This window comes from Amblyomma americanum, chromosome 1 (genome assembly GCF_052857255.1).
Source record: "Amblyomma americanum isolate KBUSLIRL-KWMA chromosome 1, ASM5285725v1, whole genome shotgun sequence".
NCBI classification, from domain to species: domain Eukaryota; kingdom Metazoa; phylum Arthropoda; class Arachnida; order Ixodida; family Ixodidae; genus Amblyomma; species Amblyomma americanum.
In genome coordinates, this window is record NC_135497.1 from 70,874,355 (window position 1) to 70,890,923 (window position 16,569).

General features: G+C 47.2%; 2 protein-coding genes across 2 annotated transcripts; both read left to right on the forward strand.

Annotated features, from left to right (window-relative positions):
- Positions 1–1,850: 1,850 nt before the first annotated feature.
- On the forward strand, positions 1,851–4,387 carry LOC144104284 (histone-lysine N-methyltransferase set-17-like). The gene is made up of 3 exons (XM_077637220.1): positions 1,851–2,000; positions 3,316–3,562; positions 4,368–4,387. The coding sequence occupies exons 1-3, from the start codon at positions 1,851–1,853 to the stop codon at positions 4,385–4,387; spliced, it is 417 nt and encodes a 138-aa protein (XP_077493346.1).
- A 1,871-nt stretch (positions 4,388–6,258) lies between these two features.
- Positions 6,259–8,728, forward strand: LOC144112988 (zinc finger X-chromosomal protein-like). Its single transcript, XM_077645838.1, has 2 exons — positions 6,259–6,419; positions 8,185–8,728. The coding sequence occupies exons 1-2, from the start codon at positions 6,301–6,303 to the stop codon at positions 8,660–8,662; spliced, it is 597 nt and encodes a 198-aa protein (XP_077501964.1). The 5' UTR covers positions 6,259–6,300; the 3' UTR covers positions 8,663–8,728.
- The last annotated feature ends 7,841 nt before the right edge of the window (positions 8,729–16,569 follow it).

Genomic DNA, 16,569 nt, shown 5'->3' on the forward strand with positions numbered 1-16,569 from the left:
CATACACGGACGTTTACAATAGCTTTCTTGGCATGCTTTGGCAGGTGCTCATTATTTCTAAAAGGTGCAATCGCGGCCCAGAATGAACTAACCAAGCAGTAAAGCACTGGCATCGCACGGCGGATGACGGCATTCGTTAATTAAAAGAGTATATGCTGCCAAATATCAATGCGATATCATTAGTGTTTACGTAAGAAGTAGAATCCGCCATAGATTTCAAAAATTCGGTGATTAGCCGAGAGTGGTTACGTGATCTTGTGACGTCATCGCAACGTGCCCGCCACGTTGTGAGCACAGCTTTCTGCAGCTAGTAGCCCGAATATGGCGGTTGGTGCACCGACAATTTCAAAGAAAATGACGCAAACACGCACAAACATTGCACCAGAAACTGTAGCAGATGTGATTTAATCCTTTCCCATTCCACTTTAAAGTTGGCTTTAGCTTCCCCAGAGTTTCATTATTTCCGTATTCTAACTGGCAAAACTGTCTTTCCATTTACTATACATAGGTCTCCTAGCAGAATTCGATGATTCTGTATTCCGGATTCGTCCTTACTATGCTTGAGTGCATGAAATGCACCACTAACACGCGCAGCGAAATGTTTCCTTTCGGCACCTTTAAAACAGTGAGAATCGAGAGATGGGGGGCTGGGAGATGGCTGACATCGGCAAACAAAAAAGGGAGGGGACACAAATCATTGTATCTGGTTCCTTCATGTTTTTGCGCTAAGGAACTGCGTGCGAATTACCCACTAGCCCGAATCATCACCGTTCTAAGCCTCCCGTAGAAACTCTGGGTAACATGCTACATGTACGAAGTGGTTTCTGAAGCAGGGCAAGCCATTTAACCTCTTGGAACTTTATTCAGCTTGATGCAGAAGCTACAACTCCTTGTCTATACCAAATGTCGCTCTCCTCGCAGGATTCGATGATTCTCTATTACGGGTGCGTCCTCATTTTGCTTGATTGCATGAAATTCCACACTAACCAGCGCAGTACAATTTTTCCTTTCGGCACCTTTAAAACGGTGAGAATCGGGAGATGGGGGCTGTCGCGGCCGCCGCTGCCTCCTTTCCCCACGGTAGCAAGTTCTTCTTAAGGCATACGGCTGAACCTCGTTGTAACTATGTTGAAGGGCTCGGCGGTTACTTCGTTGTAGCCATAGTTTCTTCATAGCCTGTGTTGACCGAAGTTCCAACGGGAATCGACATTGCTTCGTTATATCCGTTGTTTCCTTATAAACAGTTTCGTTTTAACGAGGTTCGGCTGTATTTTGATTGCTTTCTCGGGATATGCACGATGTAAATTGGATCAATCTTGAAAAAAATCTCAAGTACATTTGAAAAACGTAACGATACCTGCTTGAACTCAATACTCAGTCATAAAATTGATCACCTGATGTGAGTGCGAAATCACCCGCCAAATCATAGTGCCCGCCCATTTATGTGCTATATATATACTTAACCACCACTCCGTGTACACGTTTTCATGCGTTTTTGGTGGGCTCAAGCTTCGACCGGTGCAGCTATCTGTACCACACTTCAGAAACGCCAACTTTACTCTTCTGGCGGGCTGCACGAGTGAACCCATTTTTACACGTACGGTGTTTTTTTTCTGGTCGAGAAGGTGGGGGGGGGGTGGTATACCGGGCACTTAATCGCAAATTCACGCCGGGATGAGGAAGGCGACCGTGATTACGGCGCGAAACAGTTCAATCCTAGCTTTAACAGTCAGCGCTGTAAAATCTAACCTGTATGCCCGAGCCCCCACTTTGCAGTAGAGCGGCTGGAGAACACTGCGGAATATTATACGCAGGGGAAATCGGAAGATCAAAGTCTCGTCGGTAAGAGCATGCTCGAATTCCTGACCTCGGGCAAGTCCACAATCAAGGGTGCCCCGGTGGGAGTGTTCACGTTGAAGGCGCTGCCCAAGGGACTGCACTTCGGCCCGTACCACGGAGTCAAGGCGGACGGCATCGAAAATGGCGGCTGCACCTGGCCGGTAAGCTTGCCCGGCCAATGTGTAGAACACTCAGACTCAGGTTGTAAAGGCTCTTATAGACAACGTTCGAAACAACGGGGCTATAACTGCACTACGCTACTCGCATTGTTACTCTGCCCCGGACTTGCAAGTGCATTCGAGGTGAGTTTTTTCTTTGGGACAGGATATGCTGCAATACGTGCCATTGTTGTGTGAGAGGGAAAGATTGCAGCGGATGACTACAATTGCAAACCGCATATCTAGAATTCAACGAACAGGCGTACTTTCCACCATCATTGTATTGTACTGTTTAGCAGCACTGACAGGCCGCGTTATTATAAGGTTAGAGGAAAAACAGAAAAAAAATGTATAACAATGTTCGCCTATGGTTTTCAGTGCCTCACCATTTTCCCAAACTTCATTGGCACGCGAAAAGTTAGACATAACCATGAGACATCGCTAAGCCACCCGATCCACCATTAGGGGCCTTTTTATTTTTCTGCAAAAATTTCGCGAAATCTCAGGTATGGCTACCAGTGCTTGTGCACGCTAAACCGTCCCGCTTGCAGTACAAGAGTCGCACTCGCAGGCCAAGCTGGAAGCTTTAGCGTAAGCTGAAGGCTAAGCTAAAAGGTGCAAAGAAATTATTCATTTCAAGAAGAAGAATAATTACTCTTGAAATGAACTCCACTATCCTGGACAAGCTGAATGCAGTAGCATTCTTGCACCTTTAAGGAAGCTGATGTTGGTTGTTTTATATCGCTGACAATGACACTACACGGACCGCAGTGTTTGGTAGCCCAGGCTGAAATGTTTTTTTTTCGCCAAATAAGTTGTCAGTAGACCAAAATACCTTGTCCCATGGTGCTCTTTGGCATCTGAAGCCCTTGCGCCATTAAAATTTGAAATCATCATCATCAAAATAAGTTGTATATTATTAGTTCCATATTTCCAACATCTCCCTGGCGGCGCCAGATGGCTCCAGGTACCCGGCAGGCTGCGGGCGTGTCTGTAGCATCCGGGCCAATCATGCGTGCTCGCAAGGGGTGGGTATGCTTCTGGTACTTCGGTAACGGTAACAGGGTACACGGTACGCTAACAGTGTCTCGATGGCCACATAAACCACCCATTTAGCTGCGCTCAGTGGCTTTACAGTGGATAGACTGGTCGGTTCGAAGGCCTTAGAAATGCCCATGTGATAGAGGTATAAGAATAGAACACGGAATACTGGCCTGTTACCTGACATTTAAAATTTCCGCCACGTTTTCTTGCGCCTGTTGTTTCACGTTAGTACGATCCCTTAAAAATTATACTGTTTAACCGCTGCGTTCCGCAGGTGCGCCGATGTGGAGAGTTCTTCGTGGTAGACGGCCGCCCGGAACAGCGCAATCACTGGATGAACGACGTGAACTACTCGCCCAGCAAGCGCTCACAAAACCTCGAGGCCTCACTCGTGAACGGCGACATCTACTACCGCACACTAAGGAAGGTGGACCCCGGAGAAGAGCTGCTCGTTGGATATTCAACGTCGTTCACCAAGAGATTGCTCGGGAACACTACAGGACGAGGGGCGTTGAACGAAGGTGAGAAGAAGCTTGTCCTGCACTCCTTAGCTTTTAGATAATAATCGGTTGATAGCGTATGCAAGCTGCGAACATGCCTGATTCATCATCATCAGCCAGACTACACCCACTACAGGGCAAAGTCCTCTCCCATGTCTCTCCAATGAACCCTATCCTTCACCAGCTGCGCTCACCTTATGCCTGCAAACTTCTTAATCTCATCCGCCCACCTAACCTTCGGCAGCCCCCTGCTAGGCTTGCCTTCTCTTGTAATCCACTGCGTTACCCTTAATTACCAGCGGTTATATTGGCTTTGCATTACATGCCCTGCCCAAGCCCTTTTCTTCCTCTTGATTTCGACTACGATATCATTAACGCGCGTTTGTTCCCTCACCCACTCTGCCCGCTTGCTGTCTCTTAACGTTACACCTACCAATTATCCTTCCATGGCTCGCTGCATTGTCCCTAAATTAAGTTAAACATTTTTCGTTAGCCTCCCCGTTTCTGCCCCGTAGGGGAGTACCGGGAAGATGCAACTGTAGTATACTATTCTCTTGAGGGATATTGGTAAACTGTCGTTCATGATCTGAAAGAACCTGCCATATGCACTCCACCCCATCCTTATCCTTCTAGTTATTTCCCTCTCATGATGCGGATCAGCTGTCACTGGCTGTCCTAAGTTCCTTTACCACTTCCAGCCCCTTGCTGCCACTTGTGAAATGCTGTCCCGTATTTGACTATTGAACAGGACTTTGTTTTTCTGGATGTTAATTTTTAGACCCAACGTTCCGCTCTGCCTGTCTAACTCATTGATCATGACTCGCAGCTCACCTCCTGGGTGACTGAGCAAGGCAATATCATCAGCGAATCGCAGATTTTTTAGGTATTCTCCATGAAGTCTTATCCCCAACTGCTCCCACTTCATGCCTCGCAAGACCTCTTGCAAACAGGCGGTAAATAGCATTGGAAGATTGTGTCTCCTTGCCTGACGCCCCTGATTATTGGAATTTTCTCTCTGACTTTGTGGAGGACTATGGTATCTGTGCAGATGCTATATATAGCTTCCAGTTTTTTTATATATTAGGCCCTTCTACACCCTGATTCCGCAATGCCTGTATGAATGCTGAGATTTACACCGAGAAACACGCTTTCTCGTAATCAATGAAGGCTATACATATTCGTTGGTTATTTCTTGCGCATTTTTCTATCACCTCATTAGTAGTGGGAATATTATATTTTGAGGAGTATCATCTCCGGAAGCCTGCCTCATCATGTGGTTAATTGAAGTAAGTACCTTAGTCAATACCTTGTAGGCAGCGGAGAGTAAACTGATCGGCTTGTAATTTTTCAAGTCCTTGGCGTTTGCTTTTTTAAAGAATTAAGATGATATTTGCGTTGTTCCAAGATTCTGGTATGCTCGAGGTCATAAGGCGTTGCGTATACAGGGTGGTTGGTTTTCTAGCACAATCTCTCTTTCATCTTTCAACAGATCTGCAGTGACGTGATCCTCATCAGTTTCTTTTCCCCTTTGCATATATTCCTAAGGCTTTCTTTGCTTTCTCTTTCGTTATTGACGGGATGACTCATTGTTGCGGGCTACTGACTCTCTCATTAATGTTGTGATTACATTTACTACTTTATATATTTGTACAGAACACTTCGGCTACTTTAACTATCTTATCTATGTTGCTAATGTCATTGCCCTCCTTGTCTCTTAACGTATACATCTGGTTTTTAACCATGCGTAGTTTCCTCTTCACCGCGTTTAGGCTGCCTCCGTTCTTTAGAGCATGCTCGATTCTCTCCGTATTAATCTTCCTTATGTCGGCTACCCCCCCTAGCGCTCATTTTTTAACTTCGATAGCTCTGCTAGTTCTATTCTGCCGGTAGGCTAATGCGCCAGCATGCTTTGGCGTTTCTTAATCAGATTTCTTATTCTGTCGAACTGTCCTACCACCTACTTCCAGTGCGCACTCCGTAATGACAGCTGTCAGATTATCGTTCACTGTATGTACATTAAGATTGTCTTCATCAGTTAACGGTGAATATCTGTTCCCCAGCGATATCCTGAATTCCTCTAGTTTCCCTCTTACTCCTAACTCGTTAATGAACTTCCTCTTCACTAGCTTCGTCCGTTCTCTCTTGAAGTCTAAGCTAATTCGATTATGCCTGATTATGAACACTTTGAAAGTCCGCAGGGACGGCGGACCTTTCTTTTCGACGACATCTAGGCGACAGTTGAAGGAGCAATGACACATTGCCTAATAAGCATGAAGACTAAACTGTGGATAAAAGAGAATGGGTGCTTGCTTTTTAGGTATATATCCTTAGTGCATGAAAGGGACCTCAGCATTGTGAGAGAACTCCTCATTTGATTTGTGTGTACCGGTGCGAAGCTGGTCGATAGCGCTTCCAGAAAAGGCACTGTCTTTCTCTATTTAATGTTTACATTACCTATTCACTGATTTGTGCGGGTTAGTACCGTTTCGCTACCTTTGCATCGCGAATAGCCAAATATTTAAATACAACCTACTATTCTATTACTCTCTTAAAGAAGCTGCCATGCACCTAATTGATACTAAGGGACTGGTGTGAAATATTACTGCTGCTGGCCTTTTGCTCTCTGCCACGGTACACATTAAGAAACACTGAATTCAGTTCTTCACTCTACATGTGCTCATTCGCTCCTCGCACTGCTCGGTTCTTTTTCAGGGGACGTCAGTATCGTTCCTTTGCACAGCCTGTTTCTCGCCTGTGGGATGTGCGGCGACCTCTTCACTACGCAGTACAAGATGGAAATGCATACCCGGTGGAAACATTGGCGTAGCAAGAAGGGAATCCACCAATGCACGCACTGCACCTTCACGAGCACTCGCAAGTAGGCCTTACACCGTTTTATAGCACCGTTCCTTGCCTTACGCCATCGTGGCTAGTTAACTGGAGAGATGTCCTTTCTGATGACGAGCCACCTTTTCAAGCCGTAAATATTTTAAAGAAGCACAAATCGTCAAGTCGCCCTACAAATACAAAATTAATGCTTGAATGCAACGATTTTCGGACACAGCATAACGCCGTCATCAGCATGACTAGCAGCAGTAGCACACTCGAAAGTGCCCCTTCGCGCTTGTTGTGCGAGTTTTGTGTTCATTTTCCATCAAGAAACACTGCCCGCTTTTTTCCAGTAAGCTAACAATTACTGTACAAACGATCCTGACGGTCGCCCTGATTGCGTTCGCTCTATCCGAAGTTCGTAGTGAGTGAACTTCTAATATTAGACCCAAATTATCAAATCAGAAAAACAATACACATATTTTAAAAACTTAGTTTGTGAGTTATGTGCGTCTGATACTTGACAGCAAGCCCGATAAAAGTGCATTCTCAGCTGTACACGGTGGTCACTTGCACTTTAGAGGCTTTGCCCAGCTGGCACGCCCTTACGCAGTGATGGGCGTTGTATGCCTTAACCCGTTGGCTCACGCTTCGCCGGCGAGTTTTCGTAGTTTTAATGCTGCCTTTTGTTGCTTTTTTGGGGGTCTCGAAGTTCCCTTCAGAGCGATGCCACTGGGGCTGGGCGGCGCTCTTGGCCATCCGCGGTCACGGGAAGCGCGAGTTTTTTTACAGTGGGGTCGAGTTCACGGAGCCTCCTTGTTCGCCCTAAGCGAGTTGCACGGCCGCAGCTGTTCGTTATATCTGAGACGCGGTGCCATTACTCTTATACACATTTTTGCGGTATCGCCAACGCCATTTGTAATAAGCGAGTGTTCATTATAACCGTTGCCGTTATTTGCTGTCTCCTGTGCATAGAAATTGTTAGTCTTAAGCCGCTGCTGCGGTGTCAGAATTGAGCGAATCTCCCGTGCACGAAATGACCCGGCTGGTGCTTTTGGTATCGGCCTCTCTCGAGGAGTGACGCAAGTGTACGAGCCGCCCGCCAAATCTGGTTGCCTCGTGCCCAGCTCATCATGAGCGCTGACCTTTATTGGATGCTATAGAATTGAGTTAGACATTGCGCGTGTGTGTATTTCAGTACTTGCAGAGCTGAACTGAGCTGTGGTGCCTCAGACACTGCTCTATAAGCCTGATTAGCATTACTGCTGAGTCGCTCACATTACAACTGAAGTACAGGTATACCAAGGTTCGCTTAGCGAGGACATAGGAAGACAACGCCAACAGGAGCGGAAAGAGAGTAAGTGAGAGACGTTAAGTCATGTGGAAGAGCTGCGTCAGAAACAGGCAAAATGCGCCTGACACCAGCGGCAGTGATATAGGTGGAAGGTGCGAACGTCATTGGCGAAATCGTAACCTTGAAAGAGATGTCCAGACATAACTAGACACCTTTAACGTACCTTGTACCGGGTTACCTTTACCGAAGTACCGGAAGACCGCTCACTGCTGATGAGCGCGCGCTGATTGGTCCCGGTGATACATGCGCACGCGCAGCTGCCGGGTAGCTGGTGCCATCTGGCACCGTTAGTGGGATGTGCGATGTGCATTGGCGGCGCAGGCTCCCGGTACAACGGTACGGAACCGCTTACGGTAACATGGTACATGATATGCTAAAGGTGTCTACTAACGCAGGCATCCGGAGCAGATTTTCGTAGTCGTGTGGTAATTCTGCTTATACTTACCCTTCATGCACGCAGGGCTGATATCATCAGGCACGAGCGTACCCACGTTGACAAGCGAAACTCCGTGTGTAATTTGTGCCAGAAGAGGTTCTCCCGGCCTGACAATCTCAAGGTTCACATGATGATCCACACTCGTGACAAGCCCTACGAGTGCAGCCAGTGTGGCAAGAGATTCAGGGAACGCGCCCATGCAAGAAGGCACGAGGAGGTCATACACTCGCGCCGGTACCCGCTGCACTGCCCACGGTGCGGGGCTGGTGCCGAGGACGTCACCAAGCTCAGGCGCCACACATGCAAGCAGCTGGGCACGACGGAGGGCAAAGAAGGTTTCAAGCGGGGTCGAGGACGGCCACGCTTAATGGCAGACGGAACGGCGCCAACGGTGCGACCGCGGAACACAACGGAGGGTGCGCCGCTGCAAGGAGGAGTGAAGCGGGGCCGAGGTCAGCCACGTAAAGCTCTAGCGCAAGATGCGTCAAAGCCGAGACCGTAGAAGCTTACGGGAGTTGTACTACCGCAGCAAGGAGTGAAGTCAGGTCAAGGTCGACCGATTAAAGAGGTAGAGCAAGATGCGTCAACGAAGTAGCGAGATGTAGCGGTCTGTACTGAGTAAATAACCTTTTTCTCACATACACTTTACGTCTTCTTTCCTCAAATGAAGAGCAAAAGGAAGTCAAACATTGATGCAAAAGACGAAGCCGTAGACAAGGCCCCAGAATGTGATTACAACCGATGACCGTTTGTCTGGACAATGAAGGGAAGGTTATATGTGGAGCCTTCCAGGGGATCCGGAACTTATTGTTTGTGAGTGGGGGGCACGATGGATGATTCCAGAAATATGAGTGATGCCTTTGTAGATTTGCACAAGGTCAGCCGAAAGTCATGGGCAGAAATTTTGCCGCAGAAGGAAAATACGCGTTGACGTTAGCCTGCAGCTTCCTTCGTGTGCCAAAGCTGGTGCTCATCCAATGTCAAAGCAGTACAACTAGTTACAGCGTGATGTTTGTGGGACCGAACGTTTTGTGCCCGACCCTGAGGACGCGCCGAGCCCTGGCCCCAGAAGTGAAGACGCTGAACCAGGGACCTAATCGGTTTTTCTAGATTTAAACGCTTATTGGCATCATCAGGTCATTTGTCCTCGGGTTGATCATCGTCATCATCATCAGACTGACTAAACCCACTGCTGATCAAAGGCCTCTCCTATATCTTTCCCCATCCTTTCCCAGCTGCATCCACACTTTTCCTGCAAACTACTTAATCTCATACGCTCACCTAACCTTCTGCCGCCCCCTGCTACGCTTGCTTTCTCTTAGAATCCACTCCGTTACCCGTAAGGAACAGCTGTTATCTTGCCTCGCATTACATGTCCCGGCCAAGCCCATTTGTTCCTCTTGATTTCGACTAGGATGTCATTAACCCGCGATTGTTCCCTCACCCACTCTGCCTTCTTCCAGTCTCTTAAAGTTACACCTATTATTTTTTTTCTTTCCATGGCTCGCTGCGTTGTCCTTAACTTGAGGGTAACCCTTTTCGTGAGCCTCAATGTTTCTGCCTCGTAGTTTAGTAGCTGTAAGATATAATTGTTGTACACTTTTCTGATTGTGAAGCTGATCACGAAAGCGACGAAGAGGGCAGAGAAACTTTTCGGTACCAGCTTCAAACGTGAGCAGTAGAAACTGCATCTTCGGATTCCGCGGTCACGTCGCGTTTGGAAGTGCTCTGCAGCCACAGGTGTTTTGCTCCCCGACGGAGGGCGGAGCAAATAGCCTATGCACAGCCGAGACGGAATTTGAATTGTTTGGTACGTGGCCGGATATCAAGTGCGAATGCCGGCCCAAGTAAGAACCAATCACTTTCAGACCTCTGTCCAACCATCCACCGACATTGCCTCGGTAACCGATGGCAAGCTGTATTAATGCGGCTTTGTCTTGGATGCCTCTCCTTTTTACTCGTGTAAACTTGAGAGCTTCGCGGGGAATATTAAGCAGCCTTTACACACTCTCCTGCAGCTGGCTCATGGCCTGCTCGATATTGAACGTCAATCAAATCCAGCAAGCCATGAGCCAGCTGGAAGCCACTGGAGGCGGATGTAGCAAATGCTTAGTTTTCACCGCGAATCTTTGCCTCTTGCTTCAAGGTATAGGCGCTGTAAAAAATAAGAACCACTCAGGGTGAACGTCTACGTAACTATAAAAAGTTTTATTGCACGAAGAATACATAACTGTTGTGCACTGCTTTTATTTATGCAGGTAACGCACTCATTATGGCAGCAATCTTTCACTCCATCACTTCGTTCACACTGTACAAACTTCAAGTGCGATTTTTGACACGGCAGAAATAGAAGTCGACTTTATTTGTACATGAACATAGAAAGCCCGAGAGAACAAGGTGAAGGAGCAGGCGCAAGCGAACGCACCGGCCTAGTTTATATCTTGTCAGCTGCAGAATAGTGGGAGCAATTATGTTATGTGTAGAAAGAAAGCCAGTGAAACCACCAAAACTCCTCTGCAGAGATGCTTCACACATTGCACACCGTTGTAGCAAGGTGGGAATGCTCTTCGGCCAATAGAAAACAGTTGGAAAGGAGACATAGGAGTGCCCATATGTTCAGTCTCCAACGATGCTGAAAACTTTCCAGTCAACAGCTCTCTGCAGCTTCTGAGTGGAAGCCAAGATGACCATTAAACTTCACTTCCTTTTGGAAGCCAAGATGACCATTAATCTTTTTCTTTTGCTATGTCACTGATCTTTTAAACTAGTTTTACTGCCCGCTCTTTGACAACACCTGACATGCCACAGGATAACTAAACAGCATAAATCTCAAAGAAATTATAAAAATTTGTAATGGTGCAGCTTTCCAGAAAGATTGCGTGATGGTAACCCTCACTGGTCTACACATTCATTGGCAAGGCCCTGTCGAGCGGGAAATTGTGACCTAAATATGGCTCCTTAGCCCCTTTGTTTTCAAAAGCAGCGAAGTGGCGCTAACGTACGGAATTACTCCTTTGTTTCCTTCATGTTTTTATTCCTGAAGGTCTGCCCTATTTCCTTCTCTGAGATTCCCGAGCACCTTTTCCGCTCTGCAAAACAGTAGCAGTATAGATATGCGCAGCCTCTGGAGGAATCTTGCCATTGAAGTCGCCTCCTGTGAGATAAAAAGAAAATTAAGACGAGGGGAAAATGGAGTTTATTGCCCCGAAGCTGCATGACGGCTCTGTGTCATGACGCAGCGGAGAGCTTCAGATTAGTTTGGATAAACTGTGGTTCTGCATGTCGGCTGTTTGCGATGCAGCAATGGACGAATCTAGGTTAGCTTAGACTACTTCTGGTTATTTAACCTGCAAAATGACTTACACAGTACACGAGTGCTTATGTATTTCACCGCCAAGAAGGCGGTTCGACTCGCCTCGTATTGCGGCCTTGACGGAGACTTTAGATCAAATATAAGAGGAAAGTGGGTCACTCTCTTCACAGATGCTTCGCTACCCAAGTTTTCATCGAAAGTCACGCTGTCAGTTACGATGCGGGATGTGCTCGTACCCTGCGCCTCTATCGAGTTGTGTTTTCCGGAGGTGGCAGAAGAGGCAACGATAGCGCTAGCACTCGCGCCGCCCAAAGTGGGAAGCATTGTCACTGACCCGCAAAAGGCGTATAACAGCTACAGAAAGGGTTGGGTGTCTCTTGCGGCACTAGATGTTCTCAAGAGTAAACGCGACGTACCTGAAAGGAAAGTTGAGTTGATATGGACACCGGCTCACTCTGGGCTGGAGGGCAACGAATTTGCCCACCAGTTCGCCGGAGAGATAGAACAGCGGGTAGAGGAAGGTGAGCCACAGTCCCTATTTAGTTATAGGAACATAACGAACCATTACAAGATGGAGAGGCCACGTTACCGCGATCCTCACAAATCGCTTAGCAGAAAAAAGCAAGCGATCTAGAGGCAGATACAGGCAGGATCTTTCCTGCACCCTACCTTCAAAGCAAGATGCACCCGGAACGGTACGAGAACGAATGTTATTTCTGCAAGACTCAGTAAGTGGGCGCGCTCCAACACGTCATTGGAGTATGCGATTTCGTGAAGGCAATCCACCCACCTCTTGCCTGCCCGACTACCTCAATTCATCCCTCATCCTCCCTAATCTAGCGATGGGAGACATTGCTAACCAGCCCTGCCCTGCAAGACCAGCTCGTCGTGATCTGCAGGGCCCAGGCGGCTAGAGAAGCATATGGGTCCCGTGAAGAGCGAACCACTTTCATGGACAGCGTCTAAGAAGACGTCGAGCTGGGCTCAATAACGTTGTTTCTCTCTCTGCTATTGCTGGCGGGAAAAATGAAAAGGAAAGTGCAGGGGCCTACCCATTGGCTCAGGCTGATCCACAACCAACGTTGGCCACAAACGCTGCTACGCTGCTCTCTTATCTTTCGAATCTCCTAATTTCAGCAGGTGGCTGGCGTTTCGCTGTATGGACCTCCTGCATATTTGTAAACAAACGAGGTGGCGCTGCAGTCGCTAGCGAGCTCGTGGTAGGCAAAAGGTCGGGGAGTGGCGTCGCGGATAGGTGTTGAGCGCGGGTTTTCAAGGCTTGTAGGCGCGTTTCCAGTTTCTGTGAATCATAGCAATGGTCGATGCTTCCAACTTAGTAATTTGTTGAAGTACACGAGCTCGCGTTGGCCACGTGCGGCCTATAAAGAGAAATAGTTTGCCACTGTATTGTATATGTGGTTAGTAGTAAACATGACTAGAAAGCGTTCCTGCCGTTTATTTATGCGCAAGGCATTGAATAAAACAAGTTTTGACACTCTGCACTAGCCGGAATGATTTTACTTCGGGACAATAGTGAGGGGAAGTGCTGGCCTTGTTTCGTCGGAGCAGACGTGCGCTCATCGTCTGCTGACATATGTACGTGTCGCGCTGTGCGAAAGGTGGGGACAGCGTCGTGTCCCTGATCTCCTGTCTCGCTTAGCGCTGTTTTTAGCCGCATGACCACGCACCAGCCAGGCCGACTTGTCCTCTTGTTAAGCTGGTCAATTTGGTGAAAATTTTTGATTTCTAGAATTATTTCTTTCTTAGCCCTGAAGTCTAGTTTCGTGACGAAAAATTATAGCAAAATTTTGAGTACAAATTTATAAATTACGCTTTTTAGAAGTGTGGTCGTCAAAAATTGTGAGGTAATTTCTTTGATTTCAGTGCCGCATTTCTTTGACCAAAGCGAAAGCGAAGATGCCATAAACTTTAAGGTTCGTTTTGTGACCTCTCACATTTTCTGCGACTGGATCACTCACCTTCGTAATTCGCATGAAAATCAAATGATTCCATTTGTCGCAAACTATTCCTGAGACGTTGAGGAGCGTAACAAACCTCTCGATTTTTTTCCCTACACGTGCAGTACTGTGTTAGCTATTTCTAAGAAACGTTTTCATGTAACTATGCATGCATAAGTACTGATCATATAGAAAAAGAACTAATCGCGTCATCGTACAGAACAGGGGTTTATGTACATGCTGGCATAAAAAAACTGCGCACTATCTACTCAATTGTTTGAGACCTTGGGGGGACTTGCCGACGGTGTTAATTATAATTACCCAGAACTGCACCAGGTATAGCTATAAATAAAAGGAATTACTGAAACTAGCGTAGGAATTTGGTATTTGCACCAAGTTTAGTTACATATCGCATGCATGAATAACGAGAATACTTTTCATGCCGCGCCCCTCTCAATCTCGCCACGTGTCTGTTAGTAGCACGCCTGCGGCTGCTTCTTTCCAAACAAGCTTCGCGATCATGTACTACCTCATGAAACATGACACATGCATGATGCAATGAAAAAGCATATGGCGTTTAGCACACTAAGGTACGCTATTCTAAGCACACCAACGCGACCGCGCAAGATTGACACAACTTACCAGACTTCTTTCTACTCGAATGAAATAATTACGTCGTCATATCAAGAAACAGTTTCAAGTAAATATTAAATGTCATAAAACGCGCCATTAAACATGGTGTGCTATTAACAAAAAAAAACGCATTCCTTGGGGGTGAGTGAACCTGTCGGCTCCCCGAGCACACCGGCTCAAGGTGATAAGTACGTGTGCAGCTGCATATGTCTTTTTTTTTCCTTGAGCAATTATTAGCCTACTATCCTGAAGTTCAGGTGAATGAACGCAGTAACTTGCATGCTATTAAGTGCATTGAGTGGCAGTGCCTATCGAATCCCAGACTTCGCGCTTTACTACCGTGGCCCAATGCCTGTTAGCCAGTTTCCGAATGCGGCATTTATGCGCGAGAAACCTATCGAGGCTAATTTAATATTTTTTATGCTACTACGCGGATCCAGCTGTGACGCAGCTGGTCAATACATGCTGCTTCTGCAGTTCACAGGCTTGAAGCAGCCACCGGTAGCTGCGGCAGCTGCGGTAGGCACGGGCAAGCGGAATCTGTTTTGCCTACCATGCGAAAGTCGCTGCTAACATCAGCGCCACCGCATCTTCGTGACGTCGCGGGGTGAAGGAGGTCCATATGTACTGTATGAATGCGAGTCTGTGCCGAGACTGGTGCCACTTGAAGTCACCATTTGTGGTAAAATTGTGGGCCATCCATTCGGCGCAGAGGGTTTCAGGCGATGTCAAACGGACTGCGCAAATCCGCGCACAAAGTTGTTAGTCGAATTCAACACTGGCTTGAGCGAGGGATTCGTGCCGACGACCTTTAGTCCTCAGAACCGTAATTAGGGACGACCTTCGGAGAATCGTGGGGGGCTAACCGGTGGTCGCAGAAGGATACGGATGGTACCAAAGGTGGTATCCGAATTTGTCGAAAGCTTTGGAGAAAACAACTTATCTAACGCTCTTCGTTTGATTTCGCATTCATGAATCTGTCTCATATATTGTCCAACGATATATGAGACAGATACTGCGCCATTTCCTTTCCACCAAAAACCAATTATTATGAATCATTTTAATATTTAGCCATATATACCCAGCCATCGGTTGCGACTGTGTACCGGCGGCGCCAGGCAGTCTGACGATCCCAAAGAAATTGCTGGCCATTCAAAGTATATGGAAAGGGATAGGGACCACCTGACGAAGTAAAACCAGTCAAACGAAGCTTTTGCTTTGCACTTGTCACTAGTAGAGAGGAGATAAACCTCAACCATGTTTTGTTAGTTTGTGGCGTTGATCAATGGAGATTATTGGTGAATATTTGTTTGCGGAAAGGTAGGTACTGATTAGATAAGCGAAATAAAAAACAACCACATGCCGCCGATAGGAACCGTGCCGACGACCTCCGAATTATTAGTAAAATATTTACTAATAAATTACATTGGTCCACACCACAAAACTAAAATGAAAATAAACTATGCTCCTTGGTTTCTGTTGCAACTTCATGTGTGTTTTCGAAGTGCGCGCACCTTTTATTACATTATCTGGCGATCCTTCAGAGCTTCGGACCATCACGACTAACGTGCTCCTTCCTATCTTCCTGCCACTAGGCTACTTATAAATACGCCCTACACCTGTGTATAACAGTTCATTTTTGGTTCTACTGACTACACTACTGCTTCCCTGGTCTGGCATTACTGTGAGGACGCCACGGCTACGCTACAGTGGCGACGAGGATGGACATCGCCAATGCAGTGAAAGTCGGCACAGAACAGGACCCTACGCAGAACCGAGAAACCAAGGCCGTCATGGCTCGGCACATTCGGACTTCAAAGACGACAAAGATAAGTGGCAGCCGTACCTTATTAAGGTAGAAGCATACCTCGAAGCTATTGCAATTGAAGATTCGACTAAAAAAAGCATTGCTGATTGCCGCGTTAAATACGCATACGATGCAGGTGCTGGCAGGAAAGGTGGTTCCGCGCAAACCAAATGCGTTGACGTATGAAGAAGTCGTCGAAGTTTTGAGTGAGCATTATAGTCCTAAGAGACACGAAATCACTGAAAGCTTATAGTTCTTAAGTCGCTGTCAGGAGGAGGGCGAGCCGATTAATGAATTCCTGGTAGGAACTCGCCGCATGGCTGACAATTGCAATTTTGGCAGTGCTTTGGATCGCATGCTACCAGACCGCATTGTGTGTGGTATACGTTCAGGTGCCCCGCAGAAGAAGCTACTGGCAAAGCAGGAATTAACGCTACAAGACGCTGAGACAATGGCCCTTGCAGCCGAGGCTGCGGATAGTGGCGTAAAACGCATGATCGGACCGGCAACGACACCCGTGTTAAAAGTACAGGCGCATCAGAAGGAAACTCTGCTGGACGAAACGAGGGCTGCCGCACATCAACAATGCTCAAGGTGCGGTGGTACGAAACGTAATGACATATGTTGCTCCCGGTCTAACGCTCGTTGTTACCGCTGTGGACGACGGGGTCACCTTGCAAGGAAATGTAGAAGCCGCG

What these genes read in the sequence shown, in the direction of transcription:
- LOC144104284 (XM_077637220.1), top strand. Translation starts at nt 1,851, where the DNA reads ATGCTCGAATTCCTGACCTCGGGCAAGTCCACAATCAAGGGTGCCCCG. An exon ending in ATGGCGGCTGCACCTGGCCG is followed by an intron (nt 2,001 to 3,315) that starts GTAAGCTTGCCC and finishes TGCGTTCCGCAG; the next exon opens with GTGCGCCGATGTGGAGAGTT. An exon ending in ACGAGGGGCGTTGAACGAAG is followed by an intron (nt 3,563 to 4,367) that starts GTGAGAAGAAGC and finishes CATGACTCGCAG; the next exon opens with CTCACCTCCTGGGTGACTGA.
- LOC144112988 (XM_077645838.1), top strand. Translation starts at nt 6,301, where the DNA reads ATGTGCGGCGACCTCTTCACTACGCAGTACAAGATGGAAATGCATACC. An exon ending in ACCTTCACGAGCACTCGCAA is followed by an intron (nt 6,420 to 8,184) that starts GTAGGCCTTACA and finishes TCATGCACGCAG; the next exon opens with GGCTGATATCATCAGGCACG.